Source organism: Cuculus canorus, chromosome 2 (assembly GCF_017976375.1).
Source record: "Cuculus canorus isolate bCucCan1 chromosome 2, bCucCan1.pri, whole genome shotgun sequence".
NCBI classification, from domain to species: domain Eukaryota; kingdom Metazoa; phylum Chordata; class Aves; order Cuculiformes; family Cuculidae; genus Cuculus; species Cuculus canorus.
Genome location: NC_071402.1, coordinates 132,064,625 through 132,084,270, shown reverse-complemented (window position 1 = coordinate 132,084,270; position 19,646 = coordinate 132,064,625). Strand labels below are relative to the sequence as shown.

The 19,646-nt window shown below is 36.0% G+C and overlaps 1 protein-coding gene across 1 annotated transcript in view; it reads right to left on the bottom strand.

Moving 5' to 3' along the window:
• The window catches only part of THSD7A (thrombospondin type 1 domain containing 7A), a 280,961-nt gene that overhangs the window by 28,372 nt on the left and 232,943 nt on the right, over nucleotides 1-19,646 (bottom strand). Inside the window, exons 14-18 of the mRNA XM_054059364.1 lie at nucleotides 17,856-18,119; nucleotides 6,900-7,078; nucleotides 3,338-3,343; nucleotides 2,521-2,654; nucleotides 413-566 (exon numbers count right to left, since the gene is read on the bottom strand). Of these exons, the coding sequence (XP_053915339.1) occupies nucleotides 413-566; nucleotides 2,521-2,654; nucleotides 3,338-3,343; nucleotides 6,900-7,078; nucleotides 17,856-18,119 (737 nt within the window). The remainder of the gene's footprint in view (nucleotides 1-412; nucleotides 567-2,520; nucleotides 2,655-3,337; nucleotides 3,344-6,899; nucleotides 7,079-17,855; nucleotides 18,120-19,646) is intronic.

Sequence of the window (19,646 nt, the reverse complement as noted above, 5' to 3'; positions counted from 1 at the left end):
TACATTTCTTTTTGCAATTGCTGGCAGGAAGGGGAGAGAGGACACAAAATTATCTTTCTATGCTCTGTCTTGATCTAGGGCAGTTTTTTGTATGGTGACTGTATTGCTATGGAGACGCTCACACTAGGCTCAAAGACAGACTCACAACCCCCTGCCAAAGCTACTCCACCACAGATAACTCACCCCAAACTCTGACATTATATTTTGTGCTTTGCAACAATTTCACTTAATGGATAATACTGGCAACGCTTCATTTGCAAACAACTATCAATGAGCCTAAAGATGACAGTAAATATACATATTTATACGTGTAATCACTGCATATCTGTGCATCTTTGCACAACATGTCAGGTATACATATTTAAAGTATCCTCCTAAAATGATAAACACTACACTTCAGGATACTTCTTACCAAAGAACATCGAGACCATGACCCCCATTCAGACATAACACAGTCTTCAGGACATGGTAACGTGCATTTTCTAGCACCAAGTGGCATCTCTTCAGGATCACACAGATAGTCCTCTACAGTGTCAGAAGGACCATCCACAGTGTTTAACATGCACCTGGAAAAAAAAAGAACTGCACATAAACTGCATTTGCCATGGATTTTGTAGAGTAACTTTGTTCCACAGTGAAGCATTTTAACATTTTGTCAGCACATGACAATCATCAAGTAATTGAGGTAACAGAACTAAGTATCGAAATATGAATATCCAAGAAAAGTTGAAGAGCCAAAGATAATCCTCACTTTTACAGATGACAACTGTATAATCAAATGCACAGAATTTAGACATTCCCTATCAGTGATTTTCTGAGAGTTTCTGGGCAGGTGATTTATTTGATGATAGCTTACCACAGTAAGCAAGAATAATGTGAATCAGCCATAGATTTGACATATTTTGTGCATGCTTTAACTGATAATTTTAAACGTAGAAATATTAGAACTTTTAAAATTTCATATTCTTAGTATTAATTTGTAATTTATACATATGCTTTTTAATTACCATTGTATTAAATTAGCACCCTGAAGCCCAGTTAAGAGGAGACAGTCTTCATCCCACAGTATTCCAATGCTGTGGAATCTGCTGCTAACTTATCCCTTCCACCTGTCAGCAGAAGACTATGTAGTACAAAACTAGTATCATTCGAATTAAGAGGCTTGAGTTTGTTTTCCAGAATTGCAAGAGAAATAGCTCATATCAATATGAAGGCTTTCACACTCATGGAAATATTCTAAGCTTCTTTCAATAGACCATATTATTTTCTCACAAATATATTATCGGACTAAATCAATTTTTGAATTGTTTCTTTTTCTACAGTAAACATGAGAATACAGTATAAGCACATATTTACTTTGTGGCATTAGTACACTAATAGCATTATGTGATACTAAATTAAAGTTAGATGGTGTTAGTCTGAAAGGGCTGAAATAACTTTCTATATCTTTGATGGTAGTGGCAAGGTCTATTTTTCAACACAAACACTTATTACTTCTTATTTTTCATTCTGGGAGCTTTTTTAAGAGAATTCTCATGGGAATCTGTTTAGATGCTACTGCTTGAAAAAAATGTATGTAGTCTCTAACTTTGATCAAGCAAAGAGTAATACTGGGACCTTCTTTAAGTAAAGAGTTACACTGAAGTGACAGTTCTATTGCAAACAAAATTTTCAAAATGTGCCCATTTCTAAGTATTTGTGGCAGGGGAAAAAGGGAACATTTAGCGATCCAAAACCTAAGAGGTAAATTAGCAACTGAATTGGGCATCTGGTTTACTGTAGGAGGGTTCATTTTAATGATATTTTTTGATCCCCAGTCTTTCCTTTCTTCATTCTCATCACTGCATACAACTCCCACTTTGGTCCTTCAAATTGAATTTTTATTATGCTTTATTATTCAAATTTATAATCTCAAATTGCGTGTTGCTTTGCAGTCAGCTATTTAAACATGTCCCTCCCACCATCCTCCCAAAACAACCAACTCCAGCCTCTGCTGTTTACTACACTGTGTGAGACTAAGTTTAATTAAACTTTGATTAGAGCTCTAGGAAGTTGAGTAAGCCTACAAGGTGCTTAGATCAGATTTGATAAACAATACATTTGTGCACTCTTCTACTTCACTTCATTCGCTTTTTCCACTTTTCCTGTAATAAGTGTTATTCCCAAGTGTATAAGTACTTAGAAAGCTTTTTTAAAAAAACATAGTTTCATAAATAGAAAGAGGACCATTTTACCTTTTAGAAAAGCACTAAAATCATACATTGCAGTGTTTGAAGTTGTATAAGAAGTATAACATACAGTAGTTAATAAGCAAGGAATCAACATCCATAATCCATAACCAGCAGACAGAGCTGTACTGCACTCACCAAAGCTCTTCTGATTCTCATCAGCCAAGTTCCTGGTCCAGTATACTTTGGTTGGACTTACCACTATATATTATGCACAATTACATCAAATTAAATAGAGACGTGATAGAAAGTGGAAGTTCTCTAAAGTGAAGGAGGAGCAATACTGTTTTACCTGACTTTCCTCGTTTGAACACCTTCTCCACAGTTCTCTTTTAAGTCTACATTGGTCACCTTGCAGACACTCCAGGGCTCAGTAACCCATACATACTGGCTGCAGTCACTGTGGCAGGGGACTACCTCATACACCTGGAATCCACATCAAGCATCAGTTTTGTTGCACACAAGTGAGATAAACATGCAACAGTGATCATACAAAAAATTGGTACAAATAACAAATGTAAACTTGCTGCTTTAGAGGGTGTAGTAATAATACAGATAAAGTATTTGACAGAAAACTACAGAAATAACAAAAAACTCAGAAGCTAAACATCTAATGACAGATACTCTGTTTTTCTCTACCACTAGACACACACTACACTGTTTCTACTAATAACATCAACACGCCTAACACAAAATCTGTACCTGGGCTAGCTCACAAGTATAACTTTTTAAAAAATGCTGCTAAAACTCCACTACAGCTTTGCTTCTGTCTTTCACACTTCTCCTCAACTATTCTATCCGACTGCTACTAGTTGTGGTGTTTTGTATTTCTAGAGAGGTGAGTTCAAGGTAAATTATACCAATACATACTGATTCATTTTACTTTTCATTGTAGATACTTAATATCACGCTAATGTATTCGTGTACCAGCATTAGTATTATGTTTAGATTTGAATAGGGATTTAAAATACTATATTTTATAATGCCTCGTGCAGTGTTCCAGGTATTTCCTCAAACATACACTATAAAAAAAGGACAGACAACTTAAACATTGGAACAAAATCAGGAAGCACATGTTAATGTTATCTCTCTATTTGAGAAACTCTTACCTGAGCCTGAAGAAAGTATTTTCATGAAGCCCCCAAAAAAGCAGAGATAAAAAAAAGAATTATTAGAGTGAAGTATAGGTATTTAAATAGCATTCATTTAGCTTTTACTACAAACAATATTCTACGACGTCTGCCAAGCAAAAGGCTTCAAAATTTTCTCTTGCATCTCCCTTGCTGTCATGAGCCATTTTTTTGCAAGAAGTTTACCCTTGAAAGGAAGTAGAGTTTATAAATTGCAACAAATAGATTAGCTAGCCTATTTCTCAGTCTCTAACATACAACAAAACTGTTTTCTCCTTTTGCCTATAATGAACTCAACTAACTTCACACAGAAGGGAATCCAGCTTCTCCAAGATAAGAGAAAATTCTCATTGGTTATAAAGAGGATACCGGACTTCTCTGTCACTGAAATTGTTCTGACAATATTAAGGACATAGATTCAGGGGAATAAAAGTAACTAGCAGTTCTCACCCTTCCAAAGGGTGAGAGTTCCTAAGTCACTCATTGAATATCTTAATTACACATAGATTACTTAAAGCCCATTGCCACTAAAATTATCTTATACCAGCTAATTTCATATATCATTCAAGATGTAAAGTCACACAACTAATATTTCTAGACACTGCCTCAAACAAGTACTTGATTTCTTTTCAGCAACACTGCTTGGGTGGAAAAACAGGGATGATGGTTTGATAGTTTATCAGTTAACCTACAAAAAATTACCACCAGTCACGAAAAAAACCAACACCACTAGAACAATAAACGCATAAGAAGTCTGATATATCACTACACAGCTGACCAGCCTATGCACAAGCAGACCAGCACAGTCAGCATATTTGGGCCTTTTTTGAAGTAAATAAGTATTAACTCAGGTGTAAAGATGGATGGTGTAAATACATGTTAAGGAAGGTACTGGACTCAGTGCACAACTTGTAGTCACATGGGAAGTGGCACTTCATTTATTCTTGCCCAGGATTTCCAAAATGAGAATAGGGAAGCCTTAATTTAGGGAAATGTCTGTGTATGTCTAACCTTGGCTGGCATAAGAAGAGATACATTAACCCTGCATATTCAACAACCTTTCCAGTAACATAAAAATTGGATATCTTGCCAGAAAGCCAAGGGAGAATTCTATATTGTGTTGCATGTGTTTAGCAGAATTCTCCTGACCCTACTATGACTGCAGGCCATGGAAGTTAGGTGGTGTGAGGACTGCATGCCCACCTGCTGGATAAGGGGGCAAATAATGGCTGGAGCCAGTAAAGAGAGAGATGTCCTTATTTTCTCTAACAGCCTCAGCTTAGTCTCTTCATTTGAAATCCTCTGAAGGCAATCAACATGATTTTATAATAAGCTTGACTGTATTATTATTGTAATTATGAAGACCTTTAGCCTAATGGAGTACTGAACGGGCTTCATGCGGATGGAGCGTGGTTTGGGGGTCACCCACGCATGCACAGCCCAGGAGGAAAGATGCTCAACGAGACATCAAGCATTCACTGTGTTCAGTCCCTCTCCCAAATAGTCATATATGTCAGCCCTGAGAGATGTTGAACAACTTGCTCTTAAAACTTGACAAAGTCTTAAGTATGTTATTTCACTGTTTCGGTAGTCTTGCCCTTAGAAAGTTTTCCCAAGGCTTAACAAAAATCTGCTTGCAGCAGTCTAAGCCTACTGCTTTTTATCCTATCCATGACAGCCATAGAAAATGGATTATTTACTCCTTCTTTGCAACAGCCTTTTATGCATGTTAGCAGACTGCCAGCATTTTCTCTCCCATCTTCTCTTCCATGGGCTAGATAGCACACTGCACTCTTTCCCCAGAGTCCATAATTCTCAGATCTCAGCTTACAGCATAGCCCTGTACATCTTCCATATACTTGTGGGCACCAAAGACCCAGTCTAGCCATTGTGCTTCATATATATGCAGATAAGCATGTAGTGTGTATAAGCAGTGAATACAAAAATAAACAAAATTACATTTAATAACTGAAATACATATTATGAAGAGTCAGTAGTTTTTACCAGCTGAGTGAGTGGTGGATCACATTGAGATTAAATAATTGACTGAAAATTAGGATTCAAGTGTATTCCCTGCATGTTTCTGAATTGACAGTGAATATATTTAGAATTGAAATATACAGCCTCTATGTTCTTTGAGATTCCTATCTTATCTGTATAGTTCCCTTCTCACAAAAGTTTCAAGTTTGTTTTTAAAGTAATTACATTTTGAATCATCTATTATTATTTAGCAGGTACCATGTAGCACTGCAAGAAATCTAATTCGAGCCAAACTACCAGTAGAGGGCAATAGCGTTACATATAAATGGCTAACAGACCTCTAGGAAAATCACCTTTGATGCAGAAAAATGAGCTGTTTTGTACTACATGAATATTAAAGAAGGAAAAAGTCTTCTGTATAGACTATAATTTGCTCCTATTGAAACACTTTCTCTTAATTTAAACCATATTTACATGCTGACCCAAATCCAACAACCCTCATTCTAGTATGTATTTTGTTAAAGTAGATCACAAACTTACTTTATTAGCTGCAGTTTAACACTTATTATTTTCTAAATTAGAACTAATTACATTTCCTAAAGTGGAAAATTAGATCAACAAGCCATTTCAGTCTGTGCTAGCAAAATGTCAATAGGATAGTATTAAGTATATGCATTTTTTATTCAAATGCAAATTGACAGTACTTTTATTTCTTCAGTCTTTGCATATTTACCGAGAAGACTGTCTAGCTGTTTAACATGTCTCTGCAGACTAAATTAAATTCAACAGTAATATGAATAAATATCAACTCTGAAGAGCATAAGTTAATTCAGAAGCAAGGTTTTTCTTTCTCAAACTCTCCAAGCAAACATGAGCAAATAAGCTTCAAGGGTTTGACCTGGACTAGTGCTAAACTTGGTCCCAAAGATTAAATGCTCATTAGTGGTCAAAGCACTCCCAGTGTGCTCTTGGATCACATTTTCTGGCTTCGTTTCACTTGAAGAGGATCCAGATCGTGCAGCCAGACTGCTCCGTACTGGAAAAACAAGTACAGCTCATGGCCCAACTTGGAGACTGACTTCAGAAGTGCATTCCTGACTGGAAATGTGGTGTCAGAGCATCTGTGCCCAAAGGGTCAAGCTCTAGCTTGACTAAAACTCACTAAGGGACATTGGGATGATGCTGGTTTGAAAAGTTTTAATTTGCTTTCTGATCTAAGATGGATGGGGATTAACAATAAGAATATTACCAGTTTGAGCATCTGCAATAAGACATTTTACCCATTGTAGGAGAAGATCTTCAGAAAAGTGATCTTTATTACTGGCATGTAAGAAATTTTTATTGTTTACGATCTGCAGTTCATAGGCTTTTACCTATGAGGAATTAATGAAGGCAGGTCCTAAGCTGACTGAGGATATCTAACTCAACACATACTCCTCGTTCTACCTGCATCTGTCCCTTATGTTGTGTAGTTTTTCTAACTTAACAAACAATACAGCTAAAAAGGTTATCTAAGGTACAGAAAAAGCTATATCAATAATGTATATATAAATCAAATTACCTGATTGACATGATCTAGCTTTGGACAGGGTCTTCCACCATTGTAGGGTTTTTCACGCAGCCATTTAGACCGAACTTTTACCCCACTTCCACAGGATTTACTGCAGCGAGACCAGTTGGACCATTCACTGAGCTTGCAGTCTGAGGGACATGGAATAATACAGGCTTCCTCAATATAACCTGCATCAATGGAAAAGAAAGTGAAATCTCTTCAGCATGTCACTCTGCCACTTCTCCCTGAAGGCCTCGTCTACTTCATTTAGATTGTCCAAAGTTTGACTTGACAGGACAGTGTGAATAGAGAGATTTCTTCATCATTAGGGCTAAATTAAATTCTGCAGAAAATTGACACATACAGCTGGAGACTGTGTTAGAGTAGCAGCTGAGCATCTTCACTGCTACCTGATTAGGATTCACACCAGACTTCAGCATTCAAACTTTCTGACAGCTACAGTATAATTGACACTAACACATCTCTTGGTTGCATCATTCTTATGCTGTAAAACCAATATTTTCTCTTTAAAAGAAAAGGCTTTAATGAAAAGCCTCTCCACAAGTGTATGAAGTAATTCAATTGCGGTTACACATAAAAAAAAAAAATCCAACTGAATCAAAGGATATGCATCTTACCAGCCTGGAGCAAGGGAACTTAACACCTTGTGACCTTTCTAAGGCTAGAAAGAGAGAGTGGCCTGCCACATTAATGATCTGCCGATTAACAGCCACCTGCCCCTAACAGCACACTGCATAATTGCACTGAACGGGAAAGCAGATGTTTGGTTTGGATAAGTCATCGGTCCTGAGAGGTTGGAAAGGGGTATGACATGGTCTGCAGGGAGTAACATGAGGCCTCGATTCACTGAATAAGTGAAAATGTCTTTTTTTCAAAAGCAACATATGCCATAGCTCTACAATATGTGTCATTTATGTCAATAGTTACAACAGAAGCTATAAAACTTCAAATAAAAAGCTATCCTTTGCTGCATTTTTACTGCAACTAAACAAATTCTCCTCTTCCCTTTCCTGTGTCAGATTTGTGACTTATTTACTGTTGGCAAATGTTCACTTTAAAGAGAATCTTAGAAATCAGATGCACCTTATCTCAGAGCCCCATCCTACAGCGAACTTTCATTGCATAAATATCAAACTGTATATTCACCAGAAATGAACTTTTAACAAGTGCTCTTATGTGCTATGCAAAACTATATACTTATGCAATCAAGAAATTATTGAATGAAAATGGACAATAATAGAAAAGTTAAAAGAAACAATTCCCTCCAAGCAATAAGTGTTTAGTGACAGTTACTGACTGACAGAACTAAGTCAAGATTTTACTGCTCTTTATGAATTTTCTTGAGATTCTGAAACGCTGCCTTTACTTTCAATAGAACTATAAGTAATTTTTTTCTGAATAAATCTTTCCAATAATACACATTTATGCCACTCAGCATTTGTTAAATTTCTGCCTCTATAATTCACGTCTGGAAGAGACAAATTCAAGTTGCTTTAAATATATTGTAAATCCTTCAGTAGGTAACTGTAACTTGTACAGGCAGCTTCAGTAAGAGTTTGTTTTAAGGTCTTCCATAAACCTCTGAGTTGTTTTAAATTTGTTTTAATTAACCTTAAAGGGATCTTTCCAGTCTGACTCAATCACAGAAAAAGAACTTCGGGTTGTTACAATATTTTGGGATGTGGATAACTATGGCATGGGGATACTTCATAGCCTACCAAAAGAAGCCTCTGTGGAACGTATTAAACAAAAGTTATTGACAAATTAGAGAACATTTTGCTTTATTGTCCTTCAGCTGATCCAAATGAGGACAATGAAGGGTTTTTCTTTTTTGAGATAATGAGAATGCTAGACAAAAGGTTTAATATTTTTAGAATCTTGCACACAGACACAGTACCAAATACATTATACTATTTGCAAGTCCCATCTAAATTTTATTTACACTGAGCTGTAGTTCAATTGATTTCATAAAATATCAAATGAAAACATACCACGACAGCACCGGTTTTTCACACTGTCTATGAAATATCTATATTGAAGTCAGTCACTAACGCTGCCTTAGCGTAGAATGCAATAAAGCCAGAATAGCATTGTATGACAGGTATAGAGTCTTAGTAAGAGCTGTACCATGGAAAACCACAAATTTGCTTATATGTTTATTCATTTTGAAGAGGAGGTGGTGGGCCAGTTGACATTTTCCATCCACTTTATAATGAAAAAATACCAAACTGCAGTCCTACATAGGGTCCTTAATCCTACAAGCTTCATGGACTAGCTTCTGCTCCCCATATAACTCTTTCCTATACCATCTCTAGAATATCTGGCCTACGGTGTTTTCCTCTCCCTCCTTCCTATCTCCTCAGAAAAGCTGGCATTAAGACCCAAACTCCCCATGTGAAAATTACCCAGCCGAAAAAGAACAATGGAAAAAGCACATAAGGAAGATAAATGAATGGAGTAAACCACTGAAGACATAAAAAGAAGCTCTACAAGGTAGGAAGGCTTAGAGCTAGTGGAAATGTGGAACATCTTTGGAGAGAGAGAGAAAAACACTCATTATTATATAAGATGCAAGACAAGCATAAAAAGCTCATAACCACTGGTACACTAAGAACATTGGATGAAAAACAGGTCAAGAACATAAGCAGAATAAAGGGATTCAGGAAGGATTTTCACAGCTTCCAAGCCTTCTCCAAACAGAACAAAAAGAAAATAAATGAATGAAGCTACTTTTCATGACAAAGGGTCAGAAATCAAGACAACAGAGGAGACAAAAGACAAAAGAGAGACTGAAAGGGAATAGAATAAAGGGTAAGAAAAGACAGGGAGAGGGAAGAGGAAAATAAAGGGCTTAGAAAAAGAAGTCAAGAGAATTGTAAAGATACACTGCATAGGGATAGAAAACAAAGAAAGAGGAGAAAAGGAACAAACATCCTTCCAAAAGTAATATCTTGGTGAAGTACAAACAGAATGCAATACCTAGAGCCTACTCTAGGATGTCTTGACCAGACAATGGAATGTAATGAAGAGTGTTCCCACAAATTAAAACAGAGGAAAAAAGGCAGAAGTAAAAAGACCATGACCTCTGATTCGCATTCTATATGTAATTAATGTGTAGAACGAAAATGACCTTTTTAAATCTGTCATTAAAAAGTTTTTGGCATATTCATCCCTTGGCATCTTCTTTTCCCCTCAGATGGCTCAATATTTTTCTCAACAGACTAGTTAGGACTCCCTTAGAACCCAGGCAGAACAGATTTCAAATTGCTTGCAGATATTTCTCTAGCCAAGAAAGAAAAATGACTTTTTTTTTTTTTTTAATCCATGTTGCAAATTACTTGTTCCACCCCATTTACTACCCATCTAATGGTACCTTTCAGAAAAAGGTTCTCTGAAGTGTGTCATCACCTCAGATGCCTTACTGTGTGTATGATGTCAACATATCTTTTAGGGTGATTACAGATGATAATCTCCAGAAGTTCACAGCAAGTGCCACTCAAGTGCAAGAAAGCAGATGATCAGGAACCTTGAAAAGTTTATGATTTTTTTTTTTGGTTTTGTTAATTTTCAGGTGCTTGTATTTGTAAGCTTTGTCCACATTATAAAAAAATTTAGCAAGTGTGTAGAGAGTTTATTGTGATATAGAAAAAATACATAGAAAGCATAGAAACATAGAAACTAGAAATATCACATGCAAATTGGACTGATGCAGATACAGAGTTTCTGAAATGAAAAGGACATGAATGAGCCATTTTTAAATTTTCAGTCTTGTTTCCACTCTGATCTAACCATCCTTGCAAGGGTGCCCCTTCTGTTACACAGTGTAAAATCTTCTTAAAGAAACAGTCCTTTTATATTTGGCTGTGTGTGTCTGTATAGCAGAATATCAGACAATTATATCACACAGGTTATACAATCACAGCAAATGGCATGCTAGAGTAGGAAAGAAAGAGAGCAGTTAAGTGGCTATAAAGAAGAGTTGAGGAAAAGGGTGAGACAGAGAGGGAGGGACAATGAAATAGAAGATGAACACTGTAAAGGCTGAAAAAATGTTCTCTGGACTTTAGCAATTCATGTTTTGCCTGTTCTTTCTCCTCCTGACTAAAGACTTTCACTCTATGCTTCCTTCTTCCTTCTCTCAGAAACATCTGAGGGATGTTGGAAAGATGAGACCTTGGGATACTGTTGTACAGAGCATTCGTCCTGCATTGTCCAGGAGGGTACTAAAAAGAGATGCCCACCTCTTGAGACATATTCCTTTTCCAAGTGCAGCAGTTCCTCAATTATTTCAGCTCCTATGAGCTGAACTTCACAAGGCTGTGAAATGGGCAGTTGTCTACTATGAGTGAGAATACTGCTATTCCATCATTAAAGATTTATTACAGAATGACAATTTAACAAATGGCTTTGAACCACTAGGAGTATGAACTGAACTCATTATTAAAAGGGAAAGGTTTTACTGTCCCACTGATAATTGGCTATAAAATCTCGATTCCTAGTACAAAGTCATTAACATATGTGATGGATAATTTATGATGGAGGACTTTAATGAACTTCACACTTTGTCTAATGACAAAGCAGGTTAAGTAGGTGGATATAAGACTTTTCCCCACAAGCTACACCTGAAATGTATAAGAACAGACCGACTAGTTAAGCTTAAGGCTGTAGACATAAAAAAAAAAAATCTTAGGAAGTGTTTAGAGGAACTCTTTTGTCCTTAGGACTCAACAGAGTTATGCTTCTGCTTTCATGACTAAAACGTCATGCTATGTTTCTAAGAAGAAAGCTGCAACACCAGAATGGTTTATGTTCTTTAACATAGACTTTTCTTTCCCAAGGGAATATAAAGTTCTCGGTTCTCATCTTCCAGGATGAAGAAAAATGTACTTATTTGCATTTCAACTGTGATGGAATATATGTATTTCTTGAGACTATTCATATTGTTGCCTAGCCACGAATAGACTGAATTTGCTAAGACTTTTTTCTTTTTGTTTTTGGTTTGGTTTTTTTTTTTATTACCCTTCAAAGCCTCAAAACCTGAGAGCAATTGTAAATGCTTAATTATCTTCTGCATCAGCAGTTCTACCTCTGGTTAACTAAGTACAGGTATTTGGCTTGATGGATGACTGCTTCACGACTGATGTCCTGTTGACAGGCCAGATAAGGTGAGCAGTGGAACCATAATGCAGAGGCCTAAGCTAGTATTTCTGGTGCAGGACAATAGGTAGAATGTTCCTAGAGAACATACAACAGTACAAGTATGGCATCTTATATATATTGAAAAAAATCTCAGAAAAGATACAAGCTGTGAGACAGCAATTTATCCAAATAACAATCTGAGAACCTAAGACTACCACCATGCTAGATTAGACTCTCCTAAGGGAAATATATCTTTTAGAATAAACACTCAACATAAAGTCTCAATTAAATTTAACACTCTGCTAATCTTTGTAAATTTACATTGCTTTGGGTTAGAATATTGAAACAGAATACTTAAAAAAACAAACGGGGGATACAGCAAGCTCTACTGGACACCTTGGATCCTGTAGAATCTTTTATTACATATAAGATTTTACTGTCACACATATATGCAATTAAATACAAAATTCCTCCATTTACATTGATACTCCTAGCAGCTGTTCTAAAAGTATTCACTGATACACAGATATTCCTCTCTAATCCCTGCATAAGCCTTGTAGCCATGGAGGGCTTCGTCGAGTCAGGACAAATCAATGCATCTCATTTAATTAATGCTAAAGGGGGAAATAATCTCACACTGAAAAGGCAGCAGACAAACTATCCTGGACTGGTTGACTGTGCCTGAGGTCTTAACAGTAAACCGACATGAACTAAGAAGGGTAATACGACCTATATAAAAATGCTACATCTGTTTGCCATGGTACTGTATTTGCCTTGACTACACATACACAAATACATCCACCATTTAGCATATGTGGGTCATGATTCATAACTGATCTATGAAGGAGAAAAACTGAACATTGTAAATAGTGTAGTTCATAAGCACGACAGTGGCCTGCTTTTGATTTTTTTGTGCTGAAAATTCCAAGGTACAATTTAAAGGGACCACTAAGAGACTACTTTTCAATTTTTTTTTCACAAATACACTGAAACAGATTGGTGGCAGACACACATAATTATCCACGGAATTATAGTAAACTAGTGATGACAGGGTTAACTCCATAAAAAACAACTGCTGCTTTTCTAATGGAAAAAAAAGGTTCACATTTGACTCTCAACTAAGCTATACATTTTTGAATTTCTCTAGTAAAATTATCTATATAATACCAAAACAAAGCAAGAAAAAGAAAAAAGCAATTTGTATGTCTTCCAATTATGAAAACAGGTAAACAACATCTCGGTTACCACTTTTAACTAACACTACCCTATCTGCTGACAACTGTCAGCTGTTAGCTCCTGCCCACACTCTGCAGATCTGGTACAGCTGAAAAATACCAGTAGCAGAATATTTCAAACGGCTGCTGACTGGTGCTAAGCTTTCATCAATAAAGTTAGGTAAAATTTGAAAGAAAATATTTTGAAAAGAAAAATCAAAATATTAGGCATATATAATAATGAAAAAAATAAGATAAAAAAGAAAATAGGAAAAAGATTACCTTTTCCCTCTGCAGCTGAAACTTAGGTCTATTTCCAGCTGTTAGTTTGAGATTTCTTTTGAAGCTAAAGAAAACTAAGGACCCTCTCAAAAAGAGTCTGCCCTCTGCTTTACCAGTGTTCTCACCTAGCAGCAATAATAGATTTACTTAAACTTACATTTCCTTTCTTTTTTTTCAGAGTAATGCTCAATCTTGTCTTTTTGAGAAACTTGTTCATTCTGGGGACTTTATAGCCACACCTAAAATTTCAAAGATTATCACAAGAATCTGCTCATGGGTCTATTCATTTAGGGGTCTTCCTTGTGTCACATCATCCTTTTGGCCCTTCTGTGTCTGTGAAACTATTTGAGTTAACTATTCTCAAATCTTTTGAAAATGAGATGTGTCAAGTAGTAAAAAGAGCTCTGAAGTATTTATTCTTCTGCTTTGTTTACCTTTTCTTTCCCAAGTAAGGCAACTGAATTGTGATTATAAACACACAACATTTCATAAAACAAACAGCTTGTGAATTTTTTGGCACTGCAGAGCAGGTCTGCCTTTTGATTCCTCCCACTCAAAACAACATGCCTTGCAACACTGACCCGCTCATAGCCTGATAAATTTATATTGCAGTATTTACGTATTATGACAGTCTAGCTATTTGAGTTTATTGTGGCATTTTGCAATACTACACAACATATCCCATGATGCATAATTACATCTGTGTGACTGTAGTTTGTCCCACTTGTCAGATTTGGAAGATATTGTCACAGGTGAAGAAGTACAATTACCATTTCCCACTTCATGATTTCATAGTATCAGGAGATAACAAAAGTCCAAGTAAGAGCTGGATACCACACAGGAAACATCTTCCCTTAAGTAAGTGATGACTCGTCTCCTAGTTCAAGTTAATTCACCAATCATAACCCATAAAAAATGTTATTACATGCTGTACCACTTGGAAAAGAAATAACGGACTCACCAGAATAGTAAAACAGATTTCTGAATAAAGCAGATAACATAGGAGACGAATGTGACTTCTCTTCTTTGGATCATAGAATTAGTCATAAAATTAGTGAAAAAATCAGTACTATCATTTCTGTAGGGAAATAAGCAACTCCGCTAGAATTTACAAGGAAAAAACCCAAGCAGGTTTGAATTATGAATCCTGTCAAGTTTAGCTTTAAAAAGCTAAAAGCAGAATTATGAGTAGCTACAAGGCACTTTTATTTGCTAGCAGGTAGGGTAACTGTTGTGATACCACATAAGTCCCTTGTTGATTTGGCATAATATAGCTTTTATGTTTGTTCTTAAAAAAAAACCCCAACCCAGCACACTGAAATCTAGAGATGATGCCAAGCTGAAGAACTGTCATACACCAAGGGCATGAAAACAAGAAAAAGATCAAAAATACTGGCAACATATAAAATAAGGTTTAACTGGCAAAACAACAGTTTATACATGTTGAGAAAAACAGAACAAATAATCCGAATGTAAATCATGAATACAAAGCAGATCTATAGGAAAGGCAACAAACACACTGAGCATACCTCTATATCATCTGTTTTAGCTCCCTTGTATCTGCAAAAGTACACTAAACCTGGAAAAATGCTGAAGGCAGACAATAAATTAGATAAGCCTTAGAAATAATCTCCACTATGTCTCTGTGCAACACCCATCAATAACAGATTTTTGTTCAAGAAGAGCTACCATAATTTTAGTGACATATCCCTTGGCATCATTTTAATCACCTACCATCAAAGTCAGGTTAGATATCTCATTTTCCACTTACACCTGATATTCCAATGAAAGAAATTTAGGAAGTGCAATGAATTAGTCCAACAGCAGTTCCAAACTTCACCTGTCCATGCACTACACCACGGACCAAAATAAAGGTACTCTCTCCCTCAAATGGTACTGACGAGAAAACACACAAATATGCCTTGTGCTTCACTATCAAAAATACATAACGAAAATGGAGGTGGAAATCAAAGAACCAGACACCTTAATAAACTGATCTAGAGACAGAATTCAAAACAAAATTAAAAAAAACCAAAGGATTCAGGCTACCCCAACTTACAATAAATATAGTAATGACTCACAAACATTTCCAGTTTACAAAGAGAGCTTAAAGAGATTCCAAATCTCCCATGAGAAAAATGAGATGGAACTGCAGAAAGGAAAAAACCAAAACAATTATTGTGTTTTGGGAAAGTTGCCTCTGGAGCCTGCTGGTGCTAATAGCATGTAAATGATAGCTCTGGGTCTAGTAGGTATAGTGACAATATACCGTTAGTAGCTTTTCTGCTTGATTATTATTCATGTGGTCACTATCAATGTAGTCGACATTCACGGATGAAATCAATTAGATTAGAAATATACTACGAAGAGGTATAACGGTAAACAAGGATTGCTGAGAATATCCTTTCTCCCTATTTTTTTATTTCTCTTTTAAATCTCATTCTTGCAGTGGAATTGCTACTCAGCATGCACTGTCAGGGCTCAAAAGCAGCCACGTCCATGCTCATTCTGTTCCCATCTCTATTCGCAAGCTACTTGAAGCAGTGTGTTACCTACCAAATACAAGACCTACAATTTGCCCTTTGACAGATAGCTTCCTCTCTTATGTGTCTTCCATCAGCTGTTGACAAAACCTAACAGTTCTCATTCTTCAAGTCAACAAAAACTGACTGGCAATAGGCCCTCAGTCCTTGTAGTTTCCCACGTACTTAAGTTCTTTATAATTTTCCACTTTTTAAAGGTCACTCTCGACTTAATGTTGAAAGAATACTCATTTCTAACACAATGTTTAAAAAGTTAAAAAAAAAAATCAACAAAGAAATAGGGAAAAGTTTCAGTTTGGTATTTTATAACTGCATCTTCTGAAAAATTCAGAACGTTCCATGATGCTTTTTTTTCAGTGTTCTCTATCAGCTTTCTGAGGAGTCTTTTAACTCCCTCGGGACAATTACCCAGCCCAGGCAGACTGGTGCTCACACAACTGCTGGTCGCTAGAAGTAGCTGCATCTTTTGGTACTCAAAGATGGCAAGTCGTCCTGGTCAGGCCAAGCAAGCGTAGCATGTCCTCTTTTGACTATGCAAAAGAACAAAAATAAGTCTTCACAGGCCTCAACACAGAAGAAATGGCTGAGAACAAACTTAAAGAACATTTGCAGAGCAGAAAGAGAGATTTCCTGTCCCATGGGAGTTTAGGATTTAAACTTTGTCATTCAGATATATTTATGCAAACTTATCTTTCAGTATGAGTTAACTACAGCAAAAGATGATTTTGAATAAAAATAAACGGGAGAAATTCCTTCACAAAATTATCTTCTAGCTTTGCGATTTTGAGGTATTAAGCTGAATGCTCTCTTCTACATTGAATCACAAAGTTATGCTATGGCTTGGCTTGATACATTACGTTTCTAATTTATCATAGCTCTAAACAGGAATTAATAGAGCTAATTAAAATCCCCTTAAGTCATTCAATGTCTTTGCTTAGCTATTTTAACTTTATCCTAGTAAATAAATGAAATCTCCCTTAATTTAAGTTGTTTAAAGTAGAATACATGTACAAATTGAACTTATATTGACCTTTTAATGGCATGAGACTAACATCCAGCTTTTTATACCAAGAGCTCAGACACAATTTTGCACTGCAATCAGAAAAACAAACAGACACAAAAACTCCAGTGATGTAAATCAGCATATTTCTGGCTCACTGAAAAATCAGAAAGTGCCAGTTTTGATCCTAACACTACAGATGCAACCACTTCAGGAAGGAATATTGTTCCCTCCAGGAGTACTGTGAATACAAAGAACAGAAAATCTTTAAACATCTTAGCTTTGCACATGACAGAATTATGCAGAGAAAGTGTTGTGTGCTGTTGAACTCAGGTCAATGCTTGCCTGTTAAGGTGCTGAAAAGCAAATGGCACAGATAAGGCTATTAGAGGAGATTAAAGCTATCTAAAGAATCTGTGAAAATAATTTCAGTGTTTCCAAAATAGTTCTGTGCTATTTTCTAAGGATCTGACCATTCTACGTGGCTTTATTCTCAAATTTACAGGTACATGTATCATGAAAAACACGATTTTACTTTTAGCTTTTAAAATATAGTAGTTAGTAATCTATCATAATTTTACTTTTAAACATTGCACTGTAGTAATCAGTAAAAAATAAAAAATACATATTGGGTTTGAAGGTATCCTGAAATAAAATGCAGCCTAAGTAATAAATATTAATCTGCTAGTTCTACCTGTACACATATTATGTTAAATTAAATAAAGCAGATAAGCAAACAGATGAAAGAAAAGAGGTTTCTAAATACCGTGACTGTTGCATCGTGATGTTTCCACAAGTCGATTGTTTTGGTCATAGCATGCCATGGCCTGGTAACGGTAGCCTTGTCCACATTCCTTAATGTCTCCTTGTACCTTCATTCCAAGCAATACTTCTTGCTTACCCTCTGGTAAAATACAGTCTGACCAATTTCCCACAGGCTGAGCACTGTACTTGTCACATGGACAAAACTGATTCTCAATCAGAGGATACAACTGAGAATTTTTGCATTTATCTCTTTTCTTACTTTTTCCTAGAAAAACAAAATAATTATTTTAGAAAGTTTATATCAGTTTACATCTCCCCAAAAATTTCATTCAGACTTCTGTAACAAGTGCTTGAAATTAAACACATATGCCTAAAACTAGTTACATTAATCTTTATTCATTTAGGTCAATTACTTGGATTTCTAAAGTAATGGATGCCTATAATTTGCACAAATGCAACATCTTTTAAAATAAAGCCACATATTTATGTTTGCTTTGGATAAAGGTGCTTAAGGAGTACAGTTTGAAAAACTCAGCATTAAAAAATAAAGCCTTTTTCCTCCGTTTCATTGCAAGCATGCAGTCAAATAAATTCTCTCAGGATAAAACCTTCTCAAGTTGAAGGAAATTCCAAAAGGAAGTAACAGGCATCTTTGCCACAGTAGTACCTTCTTTCAAAATGTCAAAATATTTTAATTTCATTACTCATTATCCTATATCTGTTAATAATTACCATGCTTCTCTAATACAATAAGCTCCTTCTGTGAATTTGTTTCTTTTCAAATCTCTTCTCATTTTTCTTCTCTACTTGGAGCACAGCCATCCACTCAACCTCTTCTTGCCATTAAATCTATTTTTAGTCTTCTCTTTGTTTAAGTTTTGCTCAGTTTTCCTTTCCATTCTGGACAGCTCATATATATATGTGAGAAGACTTTGCAAAAGTAGTTTTAAAAATGCTTGATGTAGATGCTACTTAAAATTTATATTATGTAGCATTTTCCTTGCTATTCAAAACAGGGAACTGGATGCAACTTTGCAGCACCTTTAGTATTTACTCATTTAGAATAGAGAAGGCATATGAACAAAAGTTTATCTTTCTTTTGACCTCACAACTTCATAGTAAAAATACACTTCTCTCCTCATTTTCACCATAATTAATTAAGAGTTTACTCCAAGTCAGCTTTATGTGGTAGCCTGGATAGCACACTGCCACGGAGGATACACCCCAGCACGTATCACAGTCTCAGCAAGTTTGAAGAGGTAACAACTTAGTGCGGGGAAGTATCTCAAAGCATTAACAGTGTGGTAAGAAAATCTTTTCCTTCTTGCTTCATTATTAAAATAAAAAAAAAATAAGTACTCAGGGTTTTTTTCCCTTTCAGAAGCAAACCTGGCATAAAGTTCACTGGAATTAATAGACAGTCACAGTGAGCCTTCTTGAAGATCATGAATTATTCACTGTCTATGTGTTTTCTGATTTACAGGGGGATGGAGTGGGGGGATAGGGATTGGATCTTATTATATTCTTTCTGAGGCTGCTAATGGGCACCCCTCTTAGCTAGCTTTCCTCCATCACAGACAATACAGACTAATTGGCAAATAGTGCTGTGACAGAGGCCAAGACTCACTCCTGAGGTTTCAGTCATAATCTAGAAGCAGAGCGTGATTCTTTCCTCTTCATTTCATGCAGAAGAAATAAAAAAGCAGATTAAAAAGAAGTTAAAGAAAAAAATGTTTCAAAGTGAAGGGTGTCTGTCACACGGAACAAGGAAAAGTTTCTGGCAAACTGTTGG